Source organism: Pleurodeles waltl, chromosome 4_2 (genome assembly GCF_031143425.1).
Source record: "Pleurodeles waltl isolate 20211129_DDA chromosome 4_2, aPleWal1.hap1.20221129, whole genome shotgun sequence".
In the NCBI taxonomy this organism is placed as follows: Eukaryota; Metazoa; Chordata; class Amphibia; order Caudata; family Salamandridae; genus Pleurodeles; species Pleurodeles waltl.
The window spans coordinates 74,664,682-74,678,004 of NC_090443.1; the positions used below are offsets into that span (position 1 = coordinate 74,664,682).

At 46.1% G+C, this 13,323-nt stretch overlaps 1 protein-coding gene across 1 annotated transcript in view; it reads right to left on the reverse strand.

The window, feature by feature from the left end:
• The window catches only part of LOC138292255 (glucose-6-phosphatase 2-like), a 30,764-nt gene extending 23,553 nt beyond the window's left edge, over positions 1-7,211 (reverse strand). Inside the window, exons 1-2 of the mRNA XM_069230723.1 lie at positions 6,931-7,211; positions 5,114-5,223 (exon numbers count right to left, since the gene is read on the reverse strand). Coding sequence (XP_069086824.1) covers positions 5,114-5,223; positions 6,931-7,148 — 328 coding nt within the window. The 5' untranslated portion in view covers positions 7,149-7,211. The remainder of the gene's footprint in view (positions 1-5,113; positions 5,224-6,930) is intronic.
• Positions 7,212-13,323: the final 6,112 nt, after the last annotated feature.

A 13,323-nucleotide genomic window follows, 5' to 3' on the forward strand; every position in this document is an offset into this window, starting at 1 on the left:
CTCTTCTGATCGAGTTGGCGCTATATGAAGCTTCACGTCCTCATGTAAAGTGCTCAGACACCACAACGGCATGCCCAAAACAAGGAAGAGGAAGAAACAAGATACAGCCAAGCGCGAAGCGGCGAGGCATAAGAAAAAAAGAATGCACCACACTAAGCTATATGTGAGAAAGTGCAATCATCTATTTAACAGGGTCAGCCTGCACGGTGGTAACAAAGCAGCCTCAAGACGGGAAAAACCTGAAGCATTTTTCTAAAAAATCAATGGAATTTGAAAGGCAGGTCAAGGAACAAATGAAAGTGATGGGTGTGAGATGGGTGTGGTTACAGCTGTAGATTAGAACATGTCAAGAGACAGCACTTGTGCACTGCCTAGGCTCGACCTAAAACTGGTCATTCCTGCACACAGCACAACACACAAAATGATACCTTATCTCTTGCAGCTACTCAACCACATAAAATAATTGCTTGATCCTTCATGACGTACAGATCACAAAAAATAGCTGGTCGCTCCTGCACAACACACACACGTTACAGTAGAGCTGCCCCACTACATAAAGTAACCAGTCACTCCTGCACAACATACACTCCAAAGAAGAATACTTGATATCCTGCAGCCATTTCATAAAAATGTGGTCACTCCTGCACAAGAACACATCCACAGAATACCTGATCTCTTGCAGCCTCTGAAACACATAAAATAACTCGGAGCTCCTCCATGACATGGGTCTCTAAAGTGAGGGAGAACCATAAGTTACCTGAGAGGCTGGAGAAGGATCTTAATTTTAGGCACCACCACTGGCTGTTCGGTGGAAGGCCGAAGTAAACTGTTGGGGATGATAGTAGATAAGTTGATTCCCAATGTAGCCTAGGCTAGAATTAGTTAAGCCCTTCCTTGTGCATAAAGCAAGGTCTTAGCTGTCTCTCTCTGTTTCTTCTGGGGAATGTATTTGCTGTGATAGGACAGTGATTGTACCAAGCATCGCTTTCAGCTCTCCTGCCCTTGCGGGATCTCAGTACCTAGTTATCCTAGTACTTCCCATGCTTGGGAAGCGGAGCGCTAACTACAGACGCATGTTGGTACAGTGAGGCTCAGACGTCACTGATTTCTTTACATAATTTTGTTATGCACAAGATCTACTGTTGTTACGAAGGCACACTTCTCCCTATGTTTCCCTTCCCAGGCGCCTGTTTTCCACCAAAATTTGATTGGCTCTTTTGATAGTTATATGCACATTTTGATTACTAATTCGGCGTCGTAGCTGTGTGTACCAGAATGTGTTCAAATGCTTATAAAGAACTTAAATACAGAAAAATACAGGACACACTTCCATACTGGTAGCCTGAGCAGGGGCACAGCTTAGTCAGTTAGATTTAGGTGGGGTGGGGAGGAGGGTTGGCATTGACATTTACCAATCATCACTGCCATTGAAATGACAAATGGATGAAATTAGTTTTACATAAAAATAACTTCTCTGCACCACATAAGAGACACCAGTCATTTGTTTATTTTTGGCCTGTTTAATGAGAGGGAAGAGGAGGGGTGGATGTAGTCTACAAAGTTTTATAGAGATGAGTGTCTGTGCTATGAGGGCTGCTAATCCGAGTGGAAACCCGAGCACAGACACTGCTAGCCTGACTGGAGGGCCCTGGATCCAACTGCACACATCAGAAGCCATTTATTAGAAGAGTGTGTCACACCCCGAACGCCCCCCGGAGCTACACCCCTGAGCCTGTATAACGTTCTAAGGGCTACTGATAAAGACACATTTGGGAATATGGAGGATAAGACGGGCTGCTGTGTTTTGGACTACCCGAAGTCGCTGAATAGGGTATTGGGGATGCTCAAGTGTAAGGCATTTCTGTAGTTCAGACGAGAGACAAGCTATGACTCGACGACAACTTTCGGAGATGAATAAGATAGGAGAGGACACATTTTGTGCAGTGACCATAGAATAGTAAAGGAAGGAGCTGCAAATTAACTAATACACTTTATCCCCAAATTTATGGCACAACTCACAGGGTGGTGGGTATGTGCCGAACTCTGATGGGCACCATTGTGGTGTCTAAACTGTTGATTACCTCCCAGAAAGAAGAAGCTCGGGTTTCTCTCCATTAAGCTTTAAAAAGTGTTGCTTCATCCATTGTACTATTTGTGACACGCTTTGTATGAGGGTACTTCTGGTGATACTACAGTTGTCTGCTTTGGATACCAGGATCTGCGTATCATCTGCATAGAAAGAGTACCTTGTCTCCAGCAGCCACTTAACCATATAAAATAACTGGTTAGTCCTGCCCAACATAAATGCCACAGAAGAACACCTGGGGTCTTGCAGCCACCCTACCACACAAAAGAATTGATCACTGGTACATGACACATGCATCACAAAAGAATGCCTGGTCTCCAGCAGCCACCTAACCATATAATATAACTGGATGCTCCTCTACGATACACATATATATGTACCACAGAAGAATATCTCATCTCTAGCTGCCCCTCCACCACATAAAAAAGCTATCCTGCCCGGGATACTCAAAACTAAACTTTTGCTATTATCAAAGAATTATCCAGTATCTCCTTTCCCATCTGTCAATCTCGTACTTATAGAAAAAAAAGCTTAACAACACCTTTGTCTCCAAAACTAAAAATATATATCTAAAACTTGAGTCTATGGTACTACACCTCTTCATGACATTGGTGATGTGTCCTTAACATTTGGTATAGATGTACAATGTCGTTCATTAAAAAAAACTAATTTGAATAATCTTGCTCCCTCTTTGCCCAATATCTGTGCTTCTAAAATACTGGAGGCTCAGGTGAAGATCAACTAAATCTTTTTTGGAATCAAATAATATCCTTACTGATTTCCTAGTAGGCTTTTACCACCTTCTCAGCACATAATTATCTCTTTTAGCAGTGGTAGATGATTTTCGACTTCCAGCGGATGAGAACACCCTTTCTGTCTTAATCCTTCTGGATCGCTCCTCTGCATTTGATACCATCAGCCACGCCTTTCTCATAAAACAACTTCAGTCTGTAGGCAATGGAGGAGCAGTACTTCATGTGTTTTCATCTTTTCTTATAGGCAGAAGGCTTCAGGAGCTTTTGGCCAAAGTCCATCATCCCTAAAACATATTTTTGTGGGGTAGCTCAGGGTTCATCCATTTCACACATCTGTTTAAGATTTACAAGTTTCCACTAGCATCTATAGTCCAGTCCTTTGGTCCCAATCTTTACACTTATGCTGATGATACTCAGCTTCTATTTAATATTATCTCTACTATTATAGACTCTTCTTGTGTTCAGAACTGCCTTACATGGTTGGATGCCCCGGCACTGTCTCAAGTTTAACATGGACAAGGCTGCAATACTGAGATCTGGGGCTAACAATTTGACATGGCAACCTAGTTACTGGCCAGTTAGATGGGGCATTGCACAGCATCCTCCAAAAAAGTGAAGAGCCTGGGATCTAAAACATGTGCAGTTCTACAAATGGACTACCAAGTATTGACAGTGGTATCCCCCTGTATCTTTCATTTTCCGTCTACTTTGCTCCATCTTGCCTTTCTCATGAACGGAGGTGGGTACCTCTGCTATCTGTGGTTTGAGACTGGACTATTGTACAGTTTGTAACTAAATATAAAACATCTCTTCTCCACTGCCTGCAGTGCAATGAACTTCATGCTGCCAGGCCGGTGGTGGGTGCTCCAAGGTTCATCCCAAAGTCTACTATATGAAAGGATTTGTACTGGCTTCCTATCCAACAACGAATCAAATTTATTTTTCTGTGCATAGTACATGAGATTCTATACAGCACTACTTCTAACTGTATGTCCAAATAGATTAAAAGACACCTATCAGTTAGACATTTACAGTCATCTGAACGTTGTCTTATCGCTGTTCCCAAATTCCGTAAAACCTGGACAAGGGGTCATTTATTTTTCATCTGTGTGCCTCAGCTTTGTAACTAACTGCCTATGCATCGACAGCTCTGTTCAAATTATCTTTTATTTAGAAAAAAACGTACAACCTTGCTTTAAAAAAACGCTTACGATCAGTCTCTACTGTTCTATGCAGCACCAGGGGGCATTCGGGTGAAGTGGGCTTTATAAATGTACCTACCATAACAAAACATGCATCATAGAACAATACATGATCTATTACAATCACTTGAACACATAAAATACCTGTTTGCTCATCCATGACACACAAACCGCAGAATACCTGGCCTCCAGTAGCCACCTCACCACATAAAATAACTGTTCACTCCTGCATGTTACGCATACTACAGAAGAATACCTGGTCTCCACAGCCATCCTGCTACATAAAATTACTGGTCCCTCCTGCAAGTTACGCATACTACAGAAGAATACCTGGTCTCCACAGCCATCCTGCTACATAAAATTCCTGGTCACTCCTGCATGTTACGCATACTACAGAAGAATACATGGTCTCCACAGCCATCCCGCTACATAAAATTACTGGTTGCTCCTGCATGACATACACACCACAGAAAAACACCAGATCTCCAGCAGCCACCGCACCACATAGAGCACATAGAGCAACTGGCCACTCCTGCACATAACACACACCACTGAAGAAGACCTGAACTCCAGCAGCCACCCCACCACATAAAATAACTGGTCACTCCTCCATGTCACACGTACTACAGAAGAATACCTGGTCTTCTGCAGCCACCCAGTTCAACAAAATAACTGGTCACTCCTCTGTGATGCACACACCAGAGCAGAATACCTGATCTCATGCAGCCCCTATACACCTTAAAGTAACTGTTCACTCATTTGTGACATATGCACCACAGAAGGACATCTTGTCTACTGCAGTGGTTCCACTCAAAAAAATAATTGGTCGGCACATCCACACCATCGTATTCTAATTACCTGGTTTCATGCAGCTGCCCGCCACATAAAATTAATGGTCGCTTCTGTGCGATATACGCAGCACCAAAGAATACCTAGTCTGTGACGACCATTCCCTTGGAAACCTTCAAATAGGGCCTTTCCATTGTGAAAAGAAATGAAATCTGTCCTGCCACAAGTTTCAAACTTTTCATGGGGTATTTGTTTCTGGACAACCTAGTGTTAGCTCTCACCTGGCCCTGTCTCGCAGGTAATGGGAAACTGCTCAAGTTGCGGGGTCGCATTGCCCCGATAGATGCTGGTCTCCTGGACCCACCAGTAGGGTCTCTGGCCGAACATGATCCTACAAATAGAAAGAAAGAGGGAAAGTCTGTTCATGCTTAGCTGTCTCTGTGAAGCACCCTCAGCAGCTCCCAATACACAGTCAAGGGTATGTATATTCTTCTTTTAACACTACCTGCAATTTTGCATTGCAGTTTTGTGAAGGTTAGTGTCTGTTAAACTGCCAGCAATTTAGGGGCAGTGTTGGTGAGCTGTTCACCTCCACATCTGCGGTCCAAGACAGATCCATACAGGTGGTTATTGAAAGGCCCTGGCTGTTTTAAAGATTGGCAGGTTAAAAAGGTGGCTTTAAAAACGAAAGAAGGTTATCAACACAACAATGATTTTGAATGATTAATTCACATATCCAACTCATATGATACCACTGGCGACTTGTGGACAAGTATAACTGTAAAAAAGACTGTCCTTCAAAGAACAGGTTACACTTTGAACAGATCATGAAATAGGACAGAAAGATGGCCTGACCTGCTCCAGCGTTCAGCTGATGAACACCGATTACAAGAACAGTCTCGTTCGACAAAGCATTAATGTGACCTTCAAGGCGTCGATAAAGAAGTGCTGACAAAGAAAAGTTCACTCCCAAGTTTCCTCAAGAGATAGTTATCAGCAATCGTGAAAAACAGCCATGTGACTTCTTAATAACCTGTTAAGTCGATATCAAATCTTCTTGCTCAGTTTTATGTTTTACTCACATCATTTATTGACAGTCACTTTATATCAAACAGATGTTAACATTTGGTAAAACGTAAACATTCCCTTTCTGTTTCTAGATGCTCCATGGAAGGGGGTATCATTTAAAGTTTATACGCTTATCCTACGAGTAGCCTTACGTTCATTTTCACCTTTGTCTAAAGCGCTCCTTACTGGTAAACAAACTAATACTTGTGTGAGGGAGAACAAGTCATGGGTAGATCTTACCATTGATCTACAGTTCTATTAGTCTCGGCTAGTCCATCCACTGTGTCTCTTGCACTTCGTCAAAGCAGGGTTAATATTTAAGACCTTACTTTGAGTTGGTAGCAGTGGAACATACTCAGAAGTGCTAAATTCCAAGTAGTTTCTGTAAATAGAATTTCCACCACATACTATCCCAGTAGTGGTGGAACTCTGCTGGCTCATTCTACTCCTGATTTAGCACTTTCTGGAGAATTCGGAGGATCTTCCGTAACTGCCCAAATCTCAATGAAGGCCCTCAGTGTTATCAGCTTGGGTCTCTGTCTACATCCAGAACTTATACCCCCCAATAACATCTGCAAGGCCAAACACTTTGATCCCGCCAGACAATGACTCCACTGGTAGCGTCAACATCGCAATCTGAACCGATGCCCCGCACAATAAAAGTGGTGTGGAGAAACGACTATTTCCAAATCATGTGCCAGGAAGTGCAGCACCCGCCTGCCATGCAATGCATTTATCCAGCTGAAGCACAGGTCATTGAATGTTGACCTTTTGACTGGGGGTCTAGTAGATATGGCCTTCAACAGAAGGAGGCGATAAGCGTTATGGAGGAAGTCAGCTTGCCTCCTTGTACTTGTCCTGCTGCATAGGGTTGGATTGTAAGAAAGTTGGCCAATTTTATATGTGTCCTAGGTGTCCCGCTGCTCTCCCTGAGGTGCATGGAGGTAAGAAGACTTGCCTAAGACCACACCACCAATAGGGAGCCTTCATCTGAAAAAACACCGATGCACCTTTCTTGAAGCACCCTTACCATTTAAGAATGAGGTTGCACCAGTCTCCGATCACTGCCACCCATATCATTTGTGTGCCCACGCGGCGGCTCAGGTGGAACCAGGCAGGGAAGTAGAGCAGGAAGGTGTTGCGGGGGTCACCGACAGCCGACATCAGGTTGAGGAAGCCCAGGGCCCCCCTGTAGTTCTCCTGGAGGTGCTGGATGGCGCTGATGCCATGGCTGTGGAGCAGATCCATCAATCAGTGGGGCACCTTCCTGGCTCTTTGCCCACCCTGCTGCAACAAGGCTCTATGAAGAGACAAAAGTGCAGTCCCCAGCCTCGTGCCAGAGTCCAGAGCTGCACGCCAGTAGAGCCAGCCAGAAATAGTGAGAATTTTCTTTTGCAACAGCTTAGCTGATCTTTGGACAGTAAGTGTATCTGCTCAGAGACCAAGAAAGGAGGGGGTGGGCTGGAGTTTCAACCCTCTGGCGGTTTTATTGGGTGGGAGGAAAAGTGACCTGCAAGTGGGCCCCGGTGAGAGAAGTTGCTGAATACGCAGGTAAACCTGTCCCCGCAACCCTGGCTCTTAACAGCAAGAAAATATTTACTTAGGGCTCATAGCCGCCTGTTCACAGTTTCAGTGAGCTATAGGCAGCTGGTAAGTGCAGAGCCTGTCTGTCGGTCTCGCCAGCATGATGAATAGCCGAGTGCGCACAAGCCGATGCAGATAGCACACAAGCATTTTGTGCGAGTTACTCGCAAATATGCATGAGACGCACGAGTCTGCACGGGAGTGGCTGGTCCCCCGCCCTGCTAGCTGCTCCGAGGGCGCCCAGTCTGCACAGAAGCCTTGCTGTAAGAGTCTGCGTTAGCACCGTTCAGGTCCCATGAGTACCTCAGGTAAGGTGAAAGGAGTCCTGAGAGCTTTGAGGGTTGTTCGGGTGGTCAGGCCACACACTATGCATACAGTTAAAGGTACGGCACAAATGGTGCTCTGCTGACCGATTGCCACAGTTAATAGATACACTAATCACATTATAGAAGCATAACGTCCTGAACAAAGTACATGAAACAAATGCACTTTTATAAGTGACCATCTGTCCCCCCCAAACTAAACCTGAAATACAAATTACATAGCTGAAAAAAGAAGCACCTATTAGCTTTGTTTCAGTGCTAGGGGGCCCCCGGTACGGGACTTTTTATAGAGATTTATCTTTTTGTAGGAGTAATACATCGGCACAAGTGAGAGCGCGTGCGCTGTCTGAGGTGAGACCTATAAATGAATGCATCGCTCCCCTGACAGCTGTGCTTCGCGCCATCCCTAAAAACTGTCATCCAGTCAGTTGGAATCTTATTTTGTCACCTGTTGAAAGGTACCATCTTGTTACACGCACTATCACCATTGTGATGATTTTGGTTGCCATATTGCGAGAACTAAATAAATTAACTCACTACTGCAAGGGTCGATTTTTGGAAGGCCAGCCAGTAGACCACATCACCACAGTCCACAGTCCATTACCTTGGCAACTAGGCCATAGGTTGAAAGTTATTGGAACAGATGATCATCTGGACTACGGAACACACTCTGATGTCACAGTAACGACTGATGGTTCTCCATATAAGTACCAAATTAAACCAATAAAGTTAACAATGATACACTTACGTAACACACCAACATGGATGGATTGAAGTGGTGAGTGCTGGGACTAGTCTGAGCACTCTGGGCTTTGCTACCTGGAGGAGTGCCAGGGTTGTGTGTCAAAGCCCATCCAGAACGACATATGCTTAGTGGGAATCCGGATAATACCCGGGGCCTCGGGAACAGGTGGAAAGTCTTTGAAAACATGACACACACCTGTTTAGTGAGGTAAGTACCCATATCGTCTGAGAGTTGAGAACTCCTCCTTATGCATATGTCTATCTAATGCAACCTGCAGAGATCTCAAGCGTCACTCATCACGAGTGATGCACGTTTGGAGGTCGGGTTGAGATCATAGCAAACTGAACCTGACACCTGGTGAGGAGTAGAAGCGCTACAGATTACCACATTTAACGAGTTCCAGCTTTCTTGTGTGCAGAGCAGTTGCTGATAGCAGAGAGAAGGGTGTGAGCCCCCTCACCATGAGGATGCAATTTCAGCAAAGTGCATCAGTGCGCTACAATGTGTTGAGACTATATGTCGCACATCTGATCTGTATGCCTGTACACATAATATCCACTCAGAAGGATGTTGATTTGTGTAGCCATTTCAGTGATGTTTGGCCGTTATTTTGCAAATCTTACAAAGTTTCTTTACTGTTTATTTATTGTATGTAATCCCTTGATCTCACCTCCTAGGACATCACTGAATACGCAGATTAATCCTCACTTCTAAGGATTTTGAGTACGTAAAAACTCTGAAGTTAAGCTGTAAGAACTACAATGCATCCAAAAGGCAGAGATATGCTATTTGCTTCCCAGAATGTAGTAAATAAGCAACTCACTTACAAGAGATGCAAATGACAGGCGTGAAGCCAGGTACTGTTTAACCACACTGTCCTGATTGCAGAAATGGATAAAGGAATACCCTTGACCCCCCGAACACTCACCTTGCAGTTTTATCTCCTTTATGGATGTTTTCAAGCACGGGCTCACAGTCAAGGGCACCTTTATCTCACAACCACTGCTGAGGAGTAGTAATGGGTCTTGGGACCCTAATGCCAGTATTAAACAGGACCAACCTCTGTGTGTGTGTGTGTGTGTGTATATATATATATATATATATATTTATATTTATACCTAACCTACTGGCCGTCTCCTATAGGTATAGTTAGGACCTAGTTTCCATAGGAAAAGCAGTTTTTGATCTGCCAATAACTTTGGTGCCGTTTGACAAATCTTCACAAATTTTTTAAAACTAATACAACAGTCAGCTCAGCTACTGCCTTGTAAGTTTGGGGGCGATCTGTCAAGCGGGGACCGATAAAAAAGGGGGGGGGGGGTCCAAAAACATGTTTTCCCCATAGTTTTTTTTTAAATACAACTACAGCATGAGCCGCTGGTTGTAATTACACCAAATCTGTCAAAAAGGTAGGTCTTGGTCCAGAAAGTGCTTGTTAGAAATGGGCTCCCTAGTTGGCAGTGGTTTGCACCCTGTTAAAGTAGGGACCCTCACTCTAGTCAGGGTAAGGATGTCACACAGCTGAGCTAACTCCTGCTCACCCCCTTGGTAGCTTGGCAAGAGTAGTCAGGCTTATCTCAGAGGCAATGTGTAAAGTATTTGTGTGTGAGCACACACACACACACACACACACACACACACACACACACACACACACACACACACACACACACACACACACACACACACACACACACACACACACACACACACACACACACACACACACACACACACACACACACACACACACACACACACACACACACACACACACACACACACCAGTTTAGAACGATAACCAATATTTATGAACATGACCAAAACGACAAAAATCCAACATACAAAAGCAAGGATATGAATTTTCAAAGATTAAATCTTAGTATAGTACCTGGAAACACAATCGCTCCAACTGGAGCCATCATGACATCTTGACGGAGTAATTCCCAACAGTCTGATGCCACGCCTAGTCGCTTGGACCCCAGGTACCACACCTTGGAAAACGAGGAAACAAAGATATTGTACGAAGTCGGGGAGGTAAGGCATCACTGGAGCCGGTGCAGTGTTAGTGCCTTACTGCTACTGGGGAGGTGCAGCATCTGTTCCTTACTCCTAGGCAGGGGAGGTGAGGCATCGGTTACTTACAGTTGCAGGGGAGGTGATGCTGCGTCAGTGGCGAGGCATTGTTTCCTTATGACAGGGCGAGGTTGATGAATCCCGCAGGTCAAGATGCGAGGGTTCAACTTTACGGTGTTGCGATCACACCATGGGGCCATAGGTGCTGCGGTGGAGTCGGGTGTCACGGATGTCAGTAACATGGCATTCGTGAGTCACGCTGTGGTGGGACTTCGGAGCGATATGGCAGTGTCGGACCTGCGGCACCGGTTGTGGTCACTGCACTCAGCGGGGACCACAACTCCGATGCAGGCAGCGGCAGAGAGTCGGACAGGGGCTCCAGACCCAAAGTCGCTCTGGAGTTGATGTGCTGGGTGTCGACTTAGTTGCACCAGAACTCACTCCCAGGGGCCCAGGCACTGGATTTGGCACCACTAGGCAAGTCAGGACTCTCAACAAGAGAGCCCAGATGCTGCAGAAGAAGTCTTTGATGTCCCTGGGACTTCTTAACAGGAGACAAGTTCAGTCCAAGCTCTTGGAGAACCTTTGGAAGCAGGATGTAGAAAGCAAAGCTCAGTCCTTTCACTTCCCGGACAGAAGCAGCAAGCAGCAGTCCAGCACAGCAAAGAAACAGGTAGAGTGGCAGTCCCCCCTACAGCATCCAGCTCTTATTCCTGGCAGAATGTCTTCAGTGCAGAAGGATTCTAACTTTGTACGACAGAGGTCCAGTACTTATATTAATTCCTGCCTGTGAGAAGGTAGCCTCTTTCTAGTCTTGTTACCCCCACTTTTGGCCTGGTTGTGAGTGTATGTCAGGGTGTTTGTCACTGTTTTCACTGTCTCACTGGGATCCTGATAGCCAGGCCTCAGTGCTCATAGTGAAAACACTATGTTTTCAGTATGTTTGTTATGTGTCACTGGGATTCTGCTGGTCAGGACCCCAGTGCTCATAGGTTTGTGGCCTATATGTATGTGTCACTGGGACCCTGTCACACAGGGCCCCAGTGCTCATAGGTGTGCATGTATATGTTCCCTGTGTGGTGCCTAACTGTCCCACTGAGGCTCTGCTAACCAGAACCTCAGTGGTTATGCTCTCTCATTACTTTTAAATTGTCACTAACAGGCTAGTGACCAATTTTACCAATTCACATTGGCTTACTGGAACACCCTTATAATTCCCTAGTATATGGTACTGAGGTACCCAGGGTATTGGGGTTCCAGGAGATCCCTATGGGCTGCAGCATTTCTTTTGCCACCCATAGGGAGCTCTGACAAATCTTACACAGGCCTGCCACTGCAGCCTGAGTGAAATAACGTCCACGTTATTTCACAGCCATTTTACACTGCACTTAAGTAACTTATAAGTCACCTATATGTCTAACCTTTACCTGGTAAAGGTTAGGTGCAAAGTTACTTAGTGTGTGGGCACCCTGGCACTAGCCAAGGTGCCCCCACATTGTTCAGAGCCAATTCACTGAACTTTGTGAGTGCGGGGACACCATTACACGCGTGCACTACATATAGGTCACTACCTATATGTAGCTTCACAATGGTAACTCCGAATATGGCCATGTAACATGTCTATGATCATGGAATTGCCCCCTCTATGCCATCCTAGCATAGTTGGCACAATCCCATGATCCCAGTGGTCTGTAGCACAGACCCTGGTACTGCCAAACTGCCCTTCCTGGGGTTTCACTGCAGCTGCTGCTGCTGCCAACCCCTCAGACAGGCATCTGCCCTCCTGGGGTCCAGCCAGGCCTGGCCCAGGATGGCAGAACAAAGAACTTCCTCTGAGAGAGGGTGTGACACCCTCTCCCTTTGGAAAATGGTGTGAAGGCAGGGGAGGAGTAGCCTCCCCCAGCCTCTGGAAATGCTTTGTTGGGCACAGAGGTGCCCAATTCTGCATAAGCCAGTCTACACCGGTTCAGGGACCCCTTAGCCCCTGCTCTGGCGCGAAACTGGACAAAGGAAAGGGGAGTGACCACTCCCCTGACCTGCACCTCCCCTGGGAGGTGTCCAGAGCTCCTCCAGTGTGCTCCAGACCTCTGCCATCTTGGAAACAGAGGTGCTGCTGGCACACTGGACTGCTCTGAGTGGCCAGTGCCACCAGGTGACGTCAGAGACTCCTTCTGATAGGCTCCTTCAGGTGTTAGTAGCCTATCCTCTCTCCTAGGTAGCCAAACCCTCTTTTCTGGCTATTTAGGGTCTCTGTCTCTGGGGAAACTTTAGATAACGAATGCATGAGCTCAGCCGAGTTCCTCTGCATCTCCCTCTTCACCTTCTGATAAGGAATCGACCGCTGACCGCGCTGGAAGCCTGCAAACCTGCAACATAGTAGCAAAGACGACTACTGCAACTCTGTAACGCTGATCCTGCCGCCTTCTCGACTGTTTTCCTGCTTGTGCATGCTGTGGGGGTAGTCTGCCTCCTCTCTGCACCAGAAGCTCCGAAGAAATCTCCCGTGGGTCGACGGAATCTTCCCCCTGCAACCGCAGGCACCAAAAAGCTGCATTTCCGGTCCCTTGGGTCTCCTCTCAGCACGACGAGCGAGGTCCCTCGAATCCAGCGACACCGTCCAAGTGACCCCCACAGTCCAGTGACTCTTCAGCCCAAGTTTGGTGGAGGTAAGTCCTTGCCTCACCTCGCTGGGCTG